Source organism: Rattus norvegicus, chromosome 10 (assembly GCF_021556685.1).
Source record: "Rattus norvegicus strain SHRSP/BbbUtx chromosome 10, alternate assembly SHRSP_T2T, whole genome shotgun sequence".
Classification (NCBI taxonomy): Eukaryota; Metazoa; Chordata; class Mammalia; order Rodentia; family Muridae; genus Rattus; species Rattus norvegicus.
In genome coordinates, this window is record NC_141543.1 from 107,120,265 (window position 1) to 107,139,731 (window position 19,467).

Here is a 19,467-nt window from a genome sequence, read left to right on the forward strand (position 1 = left end):
AAAGTAAGCGCGTTATACTTGTCGGAGTAAGAGAAAGGGACTGAGAATACTTAATAACAGACCCTGAGGGAGGGATCCCAACTACCGCTAAGAGCTAAAATAGGATTACTGAGGCGGAGTAGCTCTGCAATCCCAAGAGATGCGCCAGCAAGGATCTGCGCACGCGCACACCCTCCCAGCCACCTCCTCTCCCGCCATCTCCCGGGGCCTTCCTCTTGCCTAGTGTGGGACTGTCCATGGCGCCGCCTGATCTAGTGGGAACATTCCGTGAGGACCGGTGGCCCCTGGCGACGTTTTCCTGAGGTGTTGTCTAGGTTAGAATAGTAGGAGACGTGTGTAAAGCTGCAGAGGCCTGTGTTTGGCTGAGGCGAAGGGATTTGTTGCGTTGAGATGTGCAGGCGCTTCGGAAGCCGCCCTGATGGGGTCCTCTTTGGCAGCTGGCTGTGAGCGGGAGGCCTGAGCTGAGAACAGCAGCAACGCGGAGGGGTCCCTGCTGCGGGCGCACCGCACTATGGAGGAGCTCGACTGCGAGCCCGCAGTAACTGTAAGGACGCCCGGAGAGGCTTGCTTGTCTCACTGTGAGGGTTACGTTTCTTTGGTCACTTCAGGCTTGCCTCCGTACATGTGGGACGCATGCTTTTTCTCTGGACACAGTTGCCACCATCCAGAATGTCAGATCAACTGGGAACTAGGTTAGGGCGGTGGTGGTCCCTAGGCTTCGGGTCCTGTGAATACTGGCCGGGCCGCGGAGGCCCCACTGCATCATCCCTTGTTTCTCTACCTTTCTGCTTCTCTAGTTTCTCTCCTTGGGCGTTAGAATGAGCTTGGTGTAAGCTCCACATCGTCGCTCCAAGAGCTCAGTTGGCTTCTTCCTCTGGCTCAAAGCTTAATAAGTGCGTAATTTATTCTCACGAGAGACTATAGACCACTTGTTTCTGTCGCTTTGTATTCTATTCCGCTTACATAGAAATATTTTAAGGTGTGTGTATATGTCTGGATATGTGCACAGAACCGTTGGATACCATCTAGGCTGCCTGCCTGAACTATGGTGTCCGCAATCACACTTGGAAGTTGAATGAAAAGAAAGCCCTAACTAGGGCTAACAGTTCCTATGCCTTCTGTTTTACTAGTGGATTCCAGGTGTGAATTCCAAGAAGAAGCAAATGTGTTTTGACTGGGGCCCAGGGGAGATGCTCCTATGTGAAACTTCCTTCAACAAAACAGGTAGGTAGTTCTTGTTCACTTTTGTCTTGGTACATTTGTTGACTATCAGGGGCAGGAAACTGAAGTCATTTGGCAACATTTTTTTATGTTTGAAACTGTTTTTTGTTATTTTGAGACAAGTTACCCCTATATAGTCCTAGTGGGCTTGTCTTTGTGCAACATATGTGGGATTCGGAAACTACGTCTTCCAACCTCGATGTCCAGAGGGCTGGGATTTGAGGTGTGTCACACAACACAAAGTTTTTTTTGTTTTTTTTTTTTTTAATTCTGTCGTCTGTGCATGGGAGTTTTGTTTGCATGCCTATTGATGCACCACTTCGTGCTTGGTGCCTGCAGAGGCCAAAAGAGATCCCTGGACTCTAGGAACTAGAACTGTATATTTATGTGAGTTGCCATATGCGAGCTTGGAAGAGCTTGGCTGGAAGAGCTGCCTGTGTACGTCTTGTTTGGTCGTCTTTGGTTTCTTGAGATGGTCTGGCTGTCCTGGAACTGGCTCTAGACCACACTGGTTTTGAGCTCAGAAATTATTTGCCCTTTCTTCCTGAGTGTTAGGAATAAAAATATGAAATTTCAGCCAGTGGTCTTAGTCACCAAACCATCTCTTCAGCACCCTTCCTATAATGGACCTTTAGACACGAGCCATATAGCTCAGCTGTGGTGACGCACACTCGCACACCTTTCATCCCAGTACTCCGCAGACAGAAGCAGGTGGATCTGTGAGTTCAAGGCCTGCCTGATCGACAGAATGAATTCTAGATCAGCCAGGGTTACTCAGAGAAACCTTGTCTTGAAAAACCAAAACCAACCAACCAAACAAACAACAAAAAGAAATGAGTCGGACTGTGTTGCCTGCCCCAGCTGAAGGCAAACTCTTGGGTTCAGGCAATGCTTGCAGTCGTAGAATTTTTACTGTGCAGAATAGTTGACGGAGGATAGAGTGTTCCCGGCTGCCTGAGATACGATGCCGAACCCATTCTCAAAAAACCAAGGACGTAGGCTGTCGCTCAGTGATGGCATGGGCAGCATGGGCATGCCCAGGAGGCTTAGGGAGAAGGATTGCTTAGACTAGGACCCCATCTCAGCTCTCCACTTGAAAAACTCTCCTCTTCCTCTTCCTCCTCCTTCTTATTCCTCTTCTTCCTCCTCCCCTTCCTCCTCCTTCTTATTCCTCTTCCTCCTCTTCCTCTTCCTCTTCTTATTTATTTATTTATTTATTATATATAAGTACACTGTAGCTGTCTTCAGACACACCAGAAGAGGGCATCAGATCCCATTACAGATGGTTGTGAGCCACCATGTGGTTGCTGGGAATTGAACTCAGGATCTCTGGAAGAGCTGTCAGTGCTCTTAACCACTGAGCCATCTCTCCAGCACCCCTCTTCTTCTCTTTTATCATAGACCTGGCTTGCTTGGTCTATTGCATGCACTAGTCTTCTCTTTCATTTTAATCCTCCTGTCTCATTCTTCCTCTTGCTGAGTGTGTAGACATGTGCCCCCCATGCTCAGCCAGTTTTTGTGACTAAAAAATTAGAAATACTGCAGTGTTTTCTCTTTGGGGGAAAATGATAGATGTTAAATTAGTTTTTGTTTCCTTTTTCCTGTTTTGTTGCAGACAAATCAGAGAAGGTCCCGAGCTGCCCCTTTATTTATATCATAAGGAAAGATGTCGATGTTTACTCTCAAATTTTGAGAAAACTCTTCAACGAATCCCATGGAATCTTCGTTGGCCTGCAAAGACTTGAGGAAGAACTGTCCGGGAAATCCAGGAAAGCTCAGTGAGTGGTGGGTGCTGGAGCTCTAATGGAGTCGTGGTGAGAGGCACCCTTATCCTCCTGAGTGGCGGAGCGCCTTGGAGAGGATTCCTGGTCTCCAGGGTGCCTTCCCAGGATGTAGTTGTAGGTTGGGGAAATGCTGTTAGAAGACTCGGTGGCTTGGTATATCAACTCTTCGCTGTGGAGTCCTACTTCATTTGTGTGTGTTCCTTGAACACCACCACCCACCAAAGTAAAAAGAATATAAATAACACGACCAAAGAAGCCCTTGATTCGATCTCATTCTTGGAAGAGTTAAAAATGAGGCCGGCAGATGTTCGCTAACGGGCAGCCTGGTCTGCATAGTCAGTTCCAGACCACCCAGAGCTCCATGAGCCAGACTCTGTCTCAAGACAAAAGAAATGTTTATAGGGGTCAGCAGTTGAGGCAAATGGAAATAATTGCCTCTGAGGCTTATGTTTGTGACGAGGAATCAGAATTTGTTTTGCTTCCTTTGAGCGCCCAGCTGCTGAGCCACGTCACTGGGCCTGACCTCCAGGCTAGGATTTGTTTTCCTTTCCTATTTATTTATTCACTTATTTCTTCGGTGTGTCCTTTGCTTGAGCTCCGTAAGTAGATGAAGGTGAAGCTGGGTCTCCTCGCACACCCGGGGTGTGCTCTGCTGACTCAGCCTGTGTGTGTACAAATCTGTGTGTGCTCTGCTGATTCAGCCTGTGTGTGTACAAATCCGTTGTATTCTTGAGTTTCTGGTCCTCTTGCCTCCACTTCTCAAGCTTGGGATCATGGACACGGCTGCCAGGTGTGCTTTCATCAGTGCTTGGGAGCATTGCACTCCGGGCTCTGTGGGGCAGGCATTCGCAGTTGTGGAGGAGCAATGGAGAGCTGCATGCTGCCTTACTGCCTGTGGTTTGCTGGGTCTGCTCTCTTTTTTTGGGGGTGGGGGGGCTGGGGACCGAACCCAGGGCCTTGCGCTTGCTAGGCAAGTGCTCTATCACTGAGATAAATCCCCAACCCCTGGGTTTGCTTTCTTACAGCATCCAGGACCCCCAGCTAGGGGTGGCCCCCCCCATATCGATTACCAACTGAGAAAATATGCCACAGGCCTGACTACAACAGCAGTGCTTTCAGCCTGAGCCGTCCATGCAGACCAGGCATGGTTTATGTTTAACTGTGTGTGTGTGTGTACACATTGTGCAGGTACCTGTAGAAGCCAGGAGATGGCATTGGATCTCTTGGAACCAAAGTAGTTGTGAGCCACCTGATATGGGTGCTGAGAACTGAACTCTGGCCCTTTCCAACAGTACTACGCTCTCTTAAAATCATTGTGACAGATCTCTAGCCGTTTGTGTGTGTGTGTGTGTGTGTGTGTGTGTGTGTGTGTGTGTGTGAGTTTATATATACTGGAGCACTTCACATCTCCTGAAACTGGAGTTGCAGGTTCATGTGAGTCACCTGATGTGGGGATTGGGAACCAAATCTGGTTGTTCCTGCAAGAACAGTCCAGCCGTCTCCTTTTGATTCTTCTCTTTCTAGCATCAAGATATGGTCGATGTCATCTCCTATGTCATTTCATTTTTTTGTAGATTGGTTCGAGTGAGTAAAAATTACCGGTCAGTTATACGTGCCTGTATGGAAGAAATGCACCAGGTTGCAAGTAAGGACCCTGTGTATAACTGAAGTACATTGTCTGGTGCTGTTTGCTCCAGTGGCCTTTCAGGAGGCTGCTCTGCAGTGTGTAACAGGGCCTCGTTTTGATATGTGATAGATGCATCAGTGATCACATGGAAATGGGGGGGGGGGTGGAAGAAACAGCAGGAGTCATGAGAGGTCTGAGGGCAGAGGAGGCGGGATACAGTCAGTTCAGTTGATTGACCTAAGGTGTTTTGTATTCTGCTAGTTGCTGCTAAAGACCCAGCCAGTGGCCGGCAGTTCAGCAGTCAGGTAAGAGGTAGCTGTTCTCATTGTATTGGCAACATTGTGGTTTTTGTGTCCCTAGTGCCTAGGGTGGCTTTGTGGTCACTGTTACAGGAGGCTCTCCTTTCGAGGTGGACCAGCAGCTCTTTGGGATGGCAAGTGTGGCTTTAAAAGTTGGTCTTCCCGTCAAGGTCTAGCCCGTGGGAACACAGGATCTACTTGATAAATACTGGGTTTTCATTTCCTGTGGAAAGATGAGTCCTAACACGTGGTGTTTGTGAGTTGTCATGTGAGATGGAGAACCGAGCTTTTAGGACTGCCGCTCAGTCTCATGAACTCGACATTTTGCTGAGCAGCAAGTGGTTATAATTGAGCAGGGCTAGAAGTTGACATATATGACACTCTTTCCTTAGTAGGATCCCAGTGCTTTTCTAACTAATGATCAGGGGACAATACACTGTCTCTGATAGGCACAGTGTGTTTTTCCCTTCGAGCAAGGGCTGGTGATGACTGAACTGAAGGAGGGTGACGTGGGGATGTCCATCTTCCTAAAGGCAGGGTCCAGGTCTCCTTTATCTTAGTGGGAGCATCTTATAGCAGCCAGCCTTTGCTCTTTCAGTTTTTGCAGTGCCTGGTCTTGGCTCTAGTATCGTAGGTGTGCTAAGTATGTCCACTGTTGCTGGGCTAGAACCTCAGTCGATGTCTCCTGTTAAAAACATATCTGTATTGCGTGTGTGTTTATTGAGTGTGTGTGTGCACAAGTGCACCTGTGCATGCAGAAGTGCACCTGTGGAGGCAGAAGACGGTGCTGAATGTCTGCTCTCACTCTGCTCATTCTCTTTGAACCTGGGGGTTGTGCTTCTTGCCTAGGCTGGACGCCAGCAAGCTTGGGGACCCTCCTTTCTCTGTTCCCTTTGTAACTCAGGCCTCAGTGTGCTCAGGTCTCCAGCTTGTTACACGTGTGCTGCCACCCAAACTCTGCTTCTCATGTCTGCACAGCAGATTCTCTTTTTTTTTTTTTTATGAACTTGAGTATTTCTTATATACATTTCAAGTGTTATTCCCTTTCCCGGTTACCGGGCAAACATCCCCCTCCCCTCCAGATTCTCTTAACTACAGAGCCATCTCCTGCTGTCTGTTGTTGTTGAGACAGGGTCTCAGTCTGTAGCCCAAGCTGGCTGTGGTCTTGTGTTATCTTTCTACTGTAGAAGCTTGAATGCTGGCTTTACAGTATAAGCTACCACACCTGGCCCTGGTCTCTGCTTTTGTTTTTCTTTTTCTTTTTTTTTTTTTTTTTTTTTTTTTTTGGTTCTTTTTTTCGGAGCTGGGGACCGAACCCAGGGCCTTGCGCTTCCTAGGCAAGTGCTCTGCCACTGAGACAAATCCCCAACCCCTTGTTTTTCTTTTTTAAATTTAACTTTTCTTTTGTGTGTAGAGGTATTTTGCCTGCATGTCTGTGCATTGTGTTGTGCTGTTCTTGCAGAGGTCAGAAGCAGGTATCATGGAACTGGAGTAACAGATAGTTGTTGGAAATCAAACCAAGGCCTTTTGCCAGAGCAGCCAGGGCAGCCAGTGCTCTTCACTGCTGAGATCTTCTTTAGCATCTGGCGCAGCCTTTAATAGCCTCTTTCCTAAGTTTCAGTCCTTGGCATATGGACTAACTGACTGACTGACTGGCCTATCTACCTAAAGTCCTGATCCCCTCCATTCCGAGTGCTGGGATTACAGGCCAGACAGGCATGGAGCCCTTGGTGCTCCTGTCTAGGTCTCCTGGGTGCCAGGTTTAAGGTGTGTGGGCCACTGTCCTGGTTCTAACTTCCCAATTTTGTTTTACTTTTCTTATTGACAGACTTTCTCAAAATTACCTTTTCTTTTTACTCAAATGAGGCGCCTTCTTAACCCACAATCCATCAAGAGCATCCGTGTGATATGCTAGTTTACTTTTCTAATTCACCTTAAAATAAAATCACCAGTGTTAGCATTCTGCAGGTTTTTATCTCCCTATCTGACATCTTCTGCTGGGCTGCCTGGTGGGAACTCCTGCTGTAGGAGTGCTGGTGACTGGGGGGTGTTTCAGGTAAACTACATAGTGACTGGGGGATGTCTCAGGTAAGCTGGCCTCTTTTCTCCTTAGGTCTCCATTTTGTCAGCCATGGAGCTTATTTGGAACCTGTGCGAGATTCTTTTCATTGAAGTAGCTCCAGGTAACGCCAGTTTGTTTGTTTCATGTAGCCTGTTAGGCCAGGCTAGCTCTGTATAGCATCACAGGGTCCCTGCCATACTCTGTCCTTCTTAGTTGCAGGGAATAAACCCCTCTCCAGTCAGGGCTTCTGCTTTAAATTCGTATCAGCGTCTGTACTTTGGGTGAGGGGAACATGCTGCAGATGAAGCTGGGATCTTTTGTGTGACAAGAGTCTCTCCTCAGCTGGACCTCTCCTCCTCCATCTTCTTGACTGGGTCCGACTGCACGTGTGCGAGGTGGACAGTTTGTCAGCAGATGTCCTGGGCAGTGACCACCCAAGCAAGCATGAGAGCTTCTGGAACTTGGTGAGTGTGCGGGACTGCAGTCGGCTGACTGGGAGGACCTGCTCCAGCTGCGGCTCAGCTCTCTGGGTGTGTGATTGTAGAGTAGGTTTTCCATCTTCCCTTCTGCTCCAGAGCAGTTAAAAACTAGTTTAGCATGGAGAGGGAGCTTGGTAAACTCCTGACCAGGAGGCTTTGTTTGTAGATCTGAGGGAGAGAAGGTATGAAGATACTAAGTGGCTGAGGAGACTGAGGAGAGGTGGGGTGCAGAAGACACAAGTGGTCATTTTGAGGTGGGAGGATACTCTCGGGCAGCAGTTACCAACCTGTCAGATCCTTACATTACTACTCATGGACAGCAGCAAGGAAATGACTCCGTGGCTGGAAGTCACCCCAGCATGAGCTGTGTGAAGGCTCGTGCATTAGGAAGGGTGAGGTGCGCTGACAAGGGGCTTGAGGGCATTGTAGTGAATGCCCGCATAGCATCTGGGAGAGCAAGATCTCCAGCACCTCAAGAGGAGAAAGTATCCTGTTTGGTTTCTTCGTTGGATTATTTTGTTGAATTTATACATTTTAATTCACGGCTTCTTTGTGTAGGCTTATCTGCCCTACCAGGCTGCCCTGGAACCCACAGAGGTCCACCTGCCTCTGCCTCCTAACTGCTGGGATTAAAGGCGTGGCCACCACTGCCCCATTTTTCTTCCTCCTTGAGACAGGGTATCTCTGTGTAGCCCTGGCTGTCCTGTTACTAGCTTTGGTTTGCTTTTTGAGACAAGGTCTCTCTATGTAGCCCTGCTGGCCTGGAGCTCATTTCTAATCCAGGCTGGCCTCACCTCCTGAATGCTGGGATTATTTATGTGCAGACTGCGTCTGCTTTCTCATTAGCCTTGACACGGGGTCTTCATTACCTCGTATTTCAGAGGCAGTATAGCGACTCTCAGAACATAGGATAGTCAGGTACTGGAGGTAGAGTTTAGTAGGAGAGTACTTGACCAGCATGCACTGGTCCCTATGCCCACCACCACAAAAGGAACACAGTTGGCCGGGAGGGTGTGAGAGAAAGGTGGGCAGGTGGGTGATCTGGTGAAAGAGAGGACTGGTATGTGCTGACTAGGTCATGGAGATAGGAGTCTGGAATTCAAGGAGGGAAGTCTACCAGAAGGGGAAATTTGGGGGATTTGAGTACATACAATCAGGTGATGTGTGTGACTATAAGTGTTTTGTATATTTTACATAAATCCACAGTATAATCAGTTCATTGTTTATGGGCATTAGAGCTGCCCTGAGCCAAACTGCTGAACCCTGAAGCATTGCTCATAGTTCCACTAAGCCTCTGGTCACCTTGTGTTTGGGGTGCTTATGCATGGTGAGAAAGCTTTCCTCTGTTACCGAGCTTCATCCCCAGACCCTCAGCACAGTATTATCAACTGGGGAGATGGCACGCGTATTAATGGTTGCAGTTATTTGGTGGTTGAAGTTGGAGTAGCACTTGAACTCAGGGTCAGAGACAGCCTGGGCAATATTGTGAGATCATGTCTCAGCCTTGCGCTTCCTAGGTAAGCGCTCTACCACTGAGCTAAATCCCCAGCCCCTTTTTTTTTTTAAGATTTATTTATTTTATGTATATGAGTGCACTGTAGCTGTCTTCAGACACACCAGAAGGGGGCATCAGATCCCATTACAGATGGTTGTGAGCCACCATGTGGTTGCTGGGATTTGAACTCAGAACCTCTGGAAGAGCAGACAGTGCTCTTAACCACTGAGCCATCTCTCCAGTGCGCCCCCCCCCCCTTTTATTGTAAAGATTAATCAGTTTCAGATTATGGTAGCACTCACCTTTAGTCCCAGCTCACCTTTAGAACTCAAGAGCGAGACCGATCTCTGAGTTCAAGTCCAGCTTGTTCTACAGAGAGTTCCAGGATAGTCAGGGATATACAGAGAAATCCTGTCTCAACAAAGCAGCCAATCAGTCAATAAAAGATTAATGTGCTTTCAGTCATGGGTGTATATGTTATGCATGTGAACCATGTGTGTGCTTGGTGACTGCGTGGGCCAAAGAGGCTATCTGAGCCTGGAAAATTGGGGCTGTAGGTAACTGAACTGCCGTGTAGGTGCTGAATCTCGGTCCTCTGCAAGGACAGAGAGAACACTTAACTACTGAGTCTATTTTTTGTTGTTCATTTGTTTTTTTGCTCTTTTGAGACGGGAACTCAGATGGCCTTGACTGCCATTGAGCCAGGCATGAGCTTGAATGTCTGATCTTTCTGCTTACAAGCATTTGCCACTCTTTGAGTTTAATGTGATGTTGGGGATGACCAGGACCTGGTGGACATATCTAAGCTCATAGCATTGTGTGGTGTATGTTTCTGCTTACAGGAGGCCCCTGTGTGGGCCTGTGTTCACTTGTTTGTTTGCTTGTGTGAGTTTCTGATGTTTTGAGAGAAAGTCTCTTTTTTTTTTTCTTTTTTTTTTTTTTTCTTTTTTCTTTTTTCTGGAGCTGGGGACCGAACCCAGGGCCTTGCGCCTGCTAGGCAAGTGCTCTACCACTGAGCTAAATCCCCAACCCCCTGAGAGAAAGTCTCACACCATGTTGGCCACTCATGGCAATTGTTCTTCAGCTTCTCAAATAGTAGGATTACACATGTAAGCCACCATGTTTGGCTCTCAGTAGGGGTGTGTGTGTGTGTGTGTGTGTGTGTGTGTGTGTGTGTGTGTGTGTGTGTGTTAAGGTGGACTGTGCTGCCACTGCGCTGTATTTCTGAGTGGACCTGCATGGCTGTGCCCGACTACTGACTCCTGTTTGCCCCTTGCTGTGCTGACCGCTGTGTGCCCCACACTGACAGGTCTGTACAGGATAGAACTTGTATAGAACTCAGGTCCTTGCTTACAAAATATGAGCTTTTCTGACTGGGTCATCTCCCAGCCTGGTTTCTTCTTTTCCACTGAAAAGGTTTGTGGCAGTTTTATACATGTTTGTGATGAAGTTTGGGGTTGCACGTACTGCTCAGCGATCAAGAGCACGTACTGGCTGCTCTCGCAAAGGACCAAGTTCAGTTGGTCACTACCTGTGTTGTGTGTTTGTAAGTTCAGTTCCTCTGTCCTCTGCAGGTACCTGCACTTGTGCACATACCCCAAACCCCATCTACATACATACATACATACATACATACATACATACATACATACATACATACATACATACACTTTAAGGAAAAAAATAGTGGTTTTGAAACAGGGTTTCTCTGCATAGCCTTGGCTATTCTGGAGCTCACTCTGTAGACAAGGCTGGCTTAGAATTTATGGAGATCCAGTTGCGTCTGCCTCCCAAGTGCTCGGATTAAAGGCATGCACCACCATGCCCAGCTAAAAAATTTTTTTAAATAGTGAATTTTATTAATTTTCTTTTTCTTTATTTGCTTTTGCAATAGGGTTTTTCCATGTAGTGCTGGCTGCTTAGAACTCGTTCTGTAGAGCAGGCTGGCCTCTCTTCTGTAAGAGCTGTCTGCTTCTGTCTGTTGAGTTTGGAAGTTAAAGGCGAGCACCACCACCTGGCTTGAGTTGTAGTCATTTTCCTTGTCCTTTCCCTCTCACCCTCTTTCTCTCCCACTGAAGCCCTTCTTCCTGAGGTGTCTCCCTCCTGCTTTCCCATCTTTGTGTCTGCCCCTGATTTTCATTAGGGCTGCTTGCGTGAGTGGCAGGGTATTGACTGGAGTGTGGGGATTTCGCAGTGGCTGTACAACCGAGGGAAGTGACCTCCTATTTGGTGTCTGGTTTTCAGTGTGGACATGTGCTTTAAAGTCTTCTGTCTTCTCCATACATGATTTGCAAGTATTTTCTCATTTTCTTATAGGTAACACTTGACCGTAACGAGATAATCCAACTGACTTAGGGTTTCTTCTTCCTCTTTCGTCGTTGTTTTGTTTTGTGTCAGGTGTTATCTGGGTATCCTGCTCTGGAGACCAGACTGGCCTCAAACTTAGAGAGATCCACCTTCCTCTGTCTTCCTAGTGCTGGGATTTAAAGGCCCACCAGTGCTCAGCTTTAATCAGTGTTTCTATTGCTGTGATAAATACCATGACCAAAGCAAGGTCAGGAGGAAATGGCTTATTTGGCTTACATTTCAGCATAGCTGTTTATCATTGAAAGAAGTCAGAGCGAGAATCTGGAGACAGGAGCTGATGCAGAGGCCATGGACAGCGCTGCTTCTTGCTTGCTCCTCATGGTTTGCTCACCCTGCTTTCTGAGAGAACTCAGGACCACCAGCCTAGGGATGGCACCACTCACAATGTGCTGGGCCCTTTCCGTCAGTCACTGATTAAGAAAACGCTCTCTACGGACTTGCGTGCAGCCTGATCTTACTGAGACTTTTTTTTAGTTGAGGTTCCTGCCTCTCTGATTGACTATAGGCTATGCTGAGCTGACCTAAAACCAGCCAGCATAGGGTCTCATGGAGAGTTGGTGCCAGAAGGGAGGAGTTTTTGTTGACTTAGGGTCAGGCAGCCTGGAGAACTCAGCATTTTTAGTGTTGAGCCTTCTGCTAAACAGATGTCGCACATCTCTTTGCAGGTGACCGTCTTGGTGCTTCAGGGCCGGCTGGATGAGGCCCGACAAATGCTGTCCAAAGAAGCTGATGCCAGCCCCTCTTCTGCAGGCATGTGCCGCGTCCTTGGGGATCTGATGAGGACAATGCCCATTCTCAGTGTATGTGGGAGCTGCTTGGTCTTGAGAGGTAGGGATCGGCGCATGTAGGTCTGGATAGCTTAGAGTCTCACAGCCAGTCTCTCCCTCAGCCTGGCAACACTCAGACGCTGACAGAGTTGGAGCTGAAGTGGCAGCACTGGCGTGAGGAGTGTGAGCGACACTTGCAAGACAACACATTTGCAGCCAACCCCCATCTGGAGTCTCTCTGCAAGGTGTGGGACAGGTCAGGGCGGGCATGGGGACCTGCCTTGGGACCCAGGCATTGAAAAGCTGGCTTCTCCTTGGAGAGGGCTATTAAGTCACTTGGCTGTGGAAGAGGGAACTTTGTACTTCTCGAACTGAGACCCATGGCTTGATGACTCATAGGAAATCTTCCCTATGAGGACAGAGCTCAGAGAATGTCTTTCTCCAGATCATGCTGGGGGATGAGGCCACCTTGTTGGAGCAGAAGGAGCTTATGAGCAACTGGTACCATTTCTTAGTGACTCGGCTGCTGTATTCCAACCCCACAGTGAAGCCCACTGACCTGCACTTGTACGCCCAGGTGAGTGACAGTGACAGTGACTTCCTGGCTTGCTAGTTCTCAGTGTGGTCTCCATGTAACGGGGAGGCCTGTCTACTCCAGTCCTTTGGGAAAGAGCTCCTCTCTAGACTCCCCACAGCAGTCTGGCCCTTCCCTCCCCCTCAAGTCTCTGCTTCCACTTGGAGACTGACTAGGTGTTCCCTTTCCACAGTCCAGCCTGGACATGTTTCTTGGAGGTGAGAGCAGTCCAGAACCACTGGACAACATCTTGATGGCTGCCTTTGAATTCGACATTCACCAAGTGATCAAGGAGTGCAGGTAGGACACGCCTAATTATAACTTCTTTTTGACGTGGTCTCTCTATGTACCTCTGACTGTCCTGGAACTCTCTGTGTAGTTCAGGCTGACCTCCAATTCTGCTTGCTTCTTTCTGCCTCCTGTGTTGGGAGTAAAGGCATGCACACCACACTGGCTCCTTTGCACTGTTTTCAGGGGTCTGGTTGAGCCATTGAACACAGCAGCCTTCCACTCCCTTCCTTCTGCATGGGGCGTGCTATGCTCTTCTTACACCTTCTTCCTGGTTTCTATTAATTGTTGTGTGCAGGGCTGGTTTACACTGGTGTGTGTGTGTGTGTGTGCGTGCGCGCGTGTGTGCGTGCGTGTGGTGGTGGGGGCTGTGTGTACGCCCTGCCCTGTGTCTATGCGGGTTACCGTGCCTTGTGAAAGCCTCAGCTTTAGCTCCTTCACATTGACTTCTCGAGCCAGAAGCTTGATGTCTCTCCCAGGCTCACGTATTGGCTAGCGAGCTCTAGGATCCCTTTGTCCATTCCTCAGGGCCCTGTGGGAGGGAGGCAGCCGCAGCTCCCCCTGGCCTATTTCCTGGTGTGGTCCCGCTTACAGAGCAAGTGTCCTTAGGCACCAACCATCTCCCTGGCCTGTTTTGTTCTTTGGGGCTAGCTTAGTGTTGACTATGTAGGCCAGGTTGGCCTTGAAATTTCAAAAAAGTCTCCAAGGATTACAGGTAGGGAGTACCTACCTACCTTTTCACCTGTATTTCTGTAGGTCTGCTGGTTTGTACTTTTTGTCAAATAGAAACTTACTTTCTTCACAGTTTTAGAGGCTAGAAGTCTAAGGGGAAGCTGGGAGGTTGTTGTGTGATGGCTGTGCCCTGCTTTAGTGACAACTCATTGTTGGTTTTATGAGACAGTCTCTCGCCTTTGCTTAGCTGTAAAGCCAGGCAGGCCAGCAATGCTGCCTCAGCCCTCCAAGTGCTAGCGCTATGATTACAGGTCTGAGCCAGAGGGGAGGAAGGCCCTGCCTCAGATGGCGGAAAGGGAAAGACAGCAGGACAGAGCCTATTAAGCTCCTTTGTAAAATGGCTGCATTTTATTTGTGAGGGAAGAATTATTCTTACCCCCCAAAGCCCTGTCTGTCTATAACTGTCCTCAGAGCCAGTTAGGACTGCCCAGGCCTCCTGCTTGACCATGTGCAAACAGATAGTGGCTTCTTCTGAGGAGTTGGATTTCACTGGAGTGTGAAAGCTGCCTTATTTATTCTTGTTTCCGTTTCAAACTAGCATTGCAGGAAGTGACATTGATAGGAAATAGCAAGGCTTGATAGCTCATGTTTACAATAATCCTAGCACCTGGAAGGCTGAGGAGTGAAGGATCAGGAGCTCAAAGGCCAGCCTCTACTACATCCAAAGTTCAAGGATAGCCTGGGCTGTACGAGACCCTATCTTAAAAAAAAAAAAAGGAAAGGAAAAAGAAAATGTATACAGGATATGAGAGTTCATTTAGCAGGAAAACGGTGTTTGACACCAAGCCTGAAAAGTTTGGTTACCAGAGAGTACATGGAGGAAAGAGAGCTGACTTGGCCTCCCATGTGTGCTGTGCTCTTGGTGTGTACTTGCATGCACGTGCACTCAGACACACAGATCATGTCTAAAACTGTGTGAACTTAGTGGTAGGCAGCTGCCGAGCTCACATCCACTTCAGAGGAGAGCGCCTCCTTCAGCATCTCAGTCTCAGCGAGTCCGGCTGTCAAACTGTCATCTCCACAAGCTGTGGATTGGCAGCCCTCTCCCCGAGCATGGTCATCGCAGTGACCCTTAACTGAAGTAGGGAGTGTCCAACAGAACAAAGCAAAAGGAAGCCTTCCTGGCTGGTGGAGTAGTTCATCCAATTGGGGAAGTGGAGATAGGAGGATCAGAAGTTCAAGTCCAACCTTGGCTACATAGGGAGTTTGATCCCTGAGTTATCTGGAAACCCTGCCTTGGAAAACCAAGACTGTGCTAGGTGAGGTGTCACGTGCCTTCAGTCCTAGCACTTGGGAAGCAGAGGCAGGGGATCTCTGGGAATTCTCAGTTAAGGCAGGAACAAATGAGAAATTTCCCAAGAGTCTCCCTATGTGGGATTAAAGCTTCTGGCTATTTGTGTTGTATTGCGAACTGTATTGCAGCCTGCTGAGACCAGAGGAAACTGGAGTGGCAGCAGATAGCCCAGCTTAGTGCTAAGTTCCCTGACTGGATTACCCTTCTGCTACCATGTGGGTTTTCTGAGGGCTTTCATTGTGGTTGAGGCAGAAGTTGTGCTTGACACATAATTTTTTTTTTTTTTTTTTTTTTTTTTTGGTTCTTTTTTTCGGAGCTGGGGACCGAACCCAGCGCCTTGCGCTTCCTAGGTAAGCGCTCTACCACTGAGCTAAATCCCCAGCCCCAAAATTGTAGAGTTTTTTTTTTTTTTTTTTTTTTTTTGAGCTGGGGACCGAACCCAGGGCTTTGCGCTTCCTAGGTAAGCGCTCTACCACTGAGCTAAATCCCCAGCCCCGCTTGACACATAATTAAGGTTAGCCTTGAACTCTTGATCTTCTTGCCTCTACTTTCAAGGAATCAGGATTACCTATGTGCCACACTTGGCTTTATTGTTGTGTGTGTGTGTGTGTGTGTGTGTGTGTGTGTGTGTGTGTGTGTGTGTGTGTGTTTCTATTATCTGGGTGCTGGGGATCAGACTCAGGTCATCGTGTTTGCCCTCAGCCCTTTCTCTGTTCAACTCTTCTGCAAACATAGGCTCCGTGGGTTTCCTCGTCTGTCATGTGTTGCTGACTTCTGTCCCTTCCCCTGACCATTTTGCCTTGGTGTCTGGATTTGCAGCATTGCCCTGAGCAACTGGTGGTTCGTAGCTCACCTCACAGACCTTTTGGATCACTGCAGACTCCTCCAGTCACACAATCTCTAGTAAGTTGGCCAGATGCACTGACTCTTTCTCACATCACCAGGCTTGAGGGGCACCAGAAGAGCAGGTTACTGAGAAACAAAATGGGCAGGCTTGCAGTTGGTCTTTTTTTTTTGTTTTTTTTTTTTTTTGTTTTGTTTTTCCAGTTTTGGTTCTAACATGAGAGAATTCCTCCTTCTGGAATATGCCTCAGGACTGTTTGCTCATCACAGGTAGGAAGGCCCCACAAACAGTACTGACCTTGTGGATGCCAGGAAGCTTCTGTTCTGCCTTGGTTCTGAGGGAGGGCTCAGACGGGTCAGGAAGACAGCCCGTGTGGCCTCTCAACATGTACGTTCCTCCCACCTTAGCCTGTGGCAGCTGGGGGTGGATTACTTTGACTACTGCCCGGAGCTGGGCCGAGTTTCCTTGGAGCTGCACATTGAGCGGATTCCTCTCAACACAGAGCAGAAAGCTTTGAAGGTGCTGAGGATTTGTGAGCAGCGGCAGATGACTGAACAAGGTGATGAGACACTTCCCCAGCCTGTCTCCTGGGCTGTCAGGGCATCCCTGCGCATGTGACAGCATGTGACTTCTGCACACTGGAGAGATGGTATCAGGAGGAAGCAGCAGGAATAGGTGTCAGCAGCTTTCTACCCATCCCATCCTCCCACTGCTTACTGAGAATCACTCGCACACTTAAACCATTCTTGGAAGCCCATGGTACTCAAGATGTAAAAGGAAGATAAGAATCTGTGGTCTCAGGACAGATAACTGTGGGACTATTAATGTGGAGGAAAACCAAGACTTTTTTTGCCACCCAAACACACACTCAGAAAGCCAGTCTAGTGAGTGGGTCATTTGTGGTGTGAGCAAAGGAAAGACTAAACTGAAGTTTCTGGTTTCCTCCCTTAGCTGTCTAGTCAGTACTTTAGATTATAGGAAGGCTACTGTAGGAAGGCCAAGCCTGTCTCCACAGGAGGGATTCTAAATTGCAAGCTTTTTACCTTTTGTCTTTTCTCCTGCAAAGTTGGAAGCATCTGTAAGATCTTGGCCATGAAGGCTGTTCGTAATAATCGCTTGGGCTCAGCCCTCTCCTGGAGCATCCGCGCCAAAGATGCTGCCTTCGCCACACTCGTGTCCGACAGGTAGGAAGCTTTGTGGTTGGTAGAGTTGAGCAGGGCCTACCATGGCTGTTGTAACCTTTGGGTTGGGCCCTGCAGATTCCTCCGGGATTACTGTGAAAGAGGCTGCTTTTCTGACTTGGATCTCATTGACAATCTGGGGCCAGCCATGATGCTCAGTGACCGACTGACATTTCTGGGTGAGTCTCTGTATTCTTTCCCCTAGGTACACCAGAGCAGGTGCTTGGGGACATGGAAGACAGCCAGCCTCTGCATGTGTTAGCTTTTGCAGAATTTGATAACATTTTATTTTCCAGTAATTCCAAAGTTAGGGAAATGAAGATGTAGCATGATAAAATGATACATTTTATATACACTTTTCATACTTATTTTTGTTTTAAAGTTAGGGTCACACTGTGTACATCTGGCTGCCCTGGAAATCCTATGTGGACCGACCAGCCTAGCCTTTAACACAGAGAAGTCTGTGTGCCTTTCTCCCCAAGGCTGGGACTATGGGCCTGGGAGTTTGGCATGGTGTCCATGTCCTGTGTCCCACCACACTCCCACCAGAGTTTCTCACTGCTTGTGTGAGCTGGAAGTGAGCTGCAGGAAGAGGTTAATGTCTCCCTCAATCTCCTATACTTCACTAGGATTCACGGAGTATTTTAATCTTTTATTTATTTATTTATTTATTTATTTATTTATTTATTTTTGGAGCTGAGGACCGAACCCAGGGCCTTGTGCTTGCTAGGCAAGCACTCTACCACTGAGCTAAATCCCCAACCCCTAATCTTTTTAAATTTGTTTTGTGTATGTGTGTTCACCATATATAGGCCTGGTGTTTGCAGAAGCCAGAAGAGGGTCCCATGGGACTGGAGTTAGTTGTGAGCTGGCATGTGGGTGTCGGGCATTGAATTCAGGGCTTTTGTTCAAGAACAGTTAGTATGATTAACAGAACCATCTTTCCAGCACTTTTGTCTCTTACAGTCTACTGCCCTACGGATTTGGTGCTCATAAAGATCTGTCCTTGAATCCTACATTTATCTGTAAACTTGAGACTGTTCCAGAAACATTTACCATGTGGATAGAGTTCGAGTTTAAAGCCACGAGAGCTTTGCTAAGTATCAGGTAAGTGGAGTGAATTCTCAGGCGAGCTCATTCCGCTCAACAGGAAAGTACCGGGAGTTCCACAGACTGTACGGGGAGAAGCGCTTTGGTGATGCTGCTTCTCTTCTGCTGTCCCTCATGACCTCTCAGATTGCACCCCGTTCTTTCTGGATGACTCTGCTCACAGATGCCCTTCCTCTTTTGGAACAGAAGCAGGTAAGACTTCATTGCCTTTGGTCTTCCTCAGCTTGGCTCTGTAGCCGTACAGCAGCTCATCTATGCCTCCTAAGTAGTACTGTGTGTTCTGTCCATGTCCAGTATCAGTAAGATGCCATCTACCAAGTGTTCAGCCTCACTGGAGGGATGGTTGTCAGACTAGGAGCCGCAGCCCAGGGCTCTGTATCCAGATATTTCTTCCCAAAGACTTTGGACCCAGGCCTAGACGTTAACAGCCTCTTTCCCCTCCCTAGGTGATTTTTTCAGCAGAGCAGACCTACGAGCTGATGCGATGCCTGGAAGACTTGGCCTCCAGAAGGCCAGAGTGTGGTGAGCCCGACGCCCAGCGACTGCAGGTCATTTCGAACTCCTGGGGAGATGATTCCGTGTTAAAGTGGGAAGACTTTCTGTCTCAAGACTTCTTCCACTATCCTGTGATCCTGAAACATTACCCTCTCACAGATTCAGGTCCCTTTTAGTTATTAACCTGTTTTGAAACACCGACTTTTAGGAACAAGTCATCTCACTTCAGAGCCAAACTTAGTATACTAGACTGGTCTTAGTCTGGACCTGTGATTGCTCTGTGCTCTCTGGAACGATGCCTGTTGCCCCTCACACTGCTTTTCTTCCCTTTAGGATGACGACATAGAGACCACCAAGGTGGAGATGCTGAGACTAGCTCTTGCCCGGAATCTTGCTCGGGCAATTATAAGGGAAGGCTCACTGGAGGGTTCCTGAGAGAAGCTGAGGACAGCTGCAGTGTAGTAACTTTGTATGGCAATGTAAATAGATTTTAAAATAAATTGTTTTGCAAATATATGATCAGTCATCAATCCGACCAAGGTGGTTTTTAATTGTCTACCCTGAACCTGACGTGACAAAATAAACATTTGTTTTTGAGATGAGATTTCCACACCACCTCACAGGCTAGCCATGTTCAAGCAGCATGTTCCCACTCTTGGCTTATGAGTGGATTGATAGAGAATGGCCCTACTCCATCTCATCAGAGAAGCCAGAGACCCACAGGACTGGTACAAGGGGAATAATCCTGCCCAAATGGTGTTAGCAGCTGTTTCTGGAGGCCTTAGCCCACTCAGCCAATGCCCTTGGAACACCCTCTATCTAGTTTGTCTTCTTTCAACAAAAGGGTT

The 19,467-nt window shown here is 48.0% G+C and overlaps 1 protein-coding gene across 1 annotated transcript; it reads left to right on the forward strand.

Moving 5' to 3' along the window:
• The first annotated feature begins 488 nt into the window (after window positions 1–488).
• Window positions 489–19,135, forward strand: Nup85 (nucleoporin 85). Its single transcript, NM_001025401.1, has 19 exons — window positions 489–544; window positions 1,131–1,224; window positions 2,837–2,999; window positions 4,580–4,650; window positions 4,894–4,937; window positions 7,045–7,114; window positions 7,336–7,457; window positions 12,000–12,134; window positions 12,224–12,346; window positions 12,547–12,678; window positions 12,869–12,975; window positions 15,809–15,892; window positions 16,037–16,102; window positions 16,241–16,392; window positions 16,900–17,017; window positions 17,093–17,193; window positions 18,165–18,316; window positions 18,571–18,672; window positions 18,953–19,135. Exons 1-19 carry the CDS (start codon window positions 512–514, stop codon window positions 19,052–19,054), a joined length of 1,971 nt encoding a protein of 656 aa, NP_001020572.1. The 5' UTR covers window positions 489–511; the 3' UTR covers window positions 19,055–19,135.
• The last annotated feature ends 332 nt before the right edge of the window (window positions 19,136–19,467 follow it).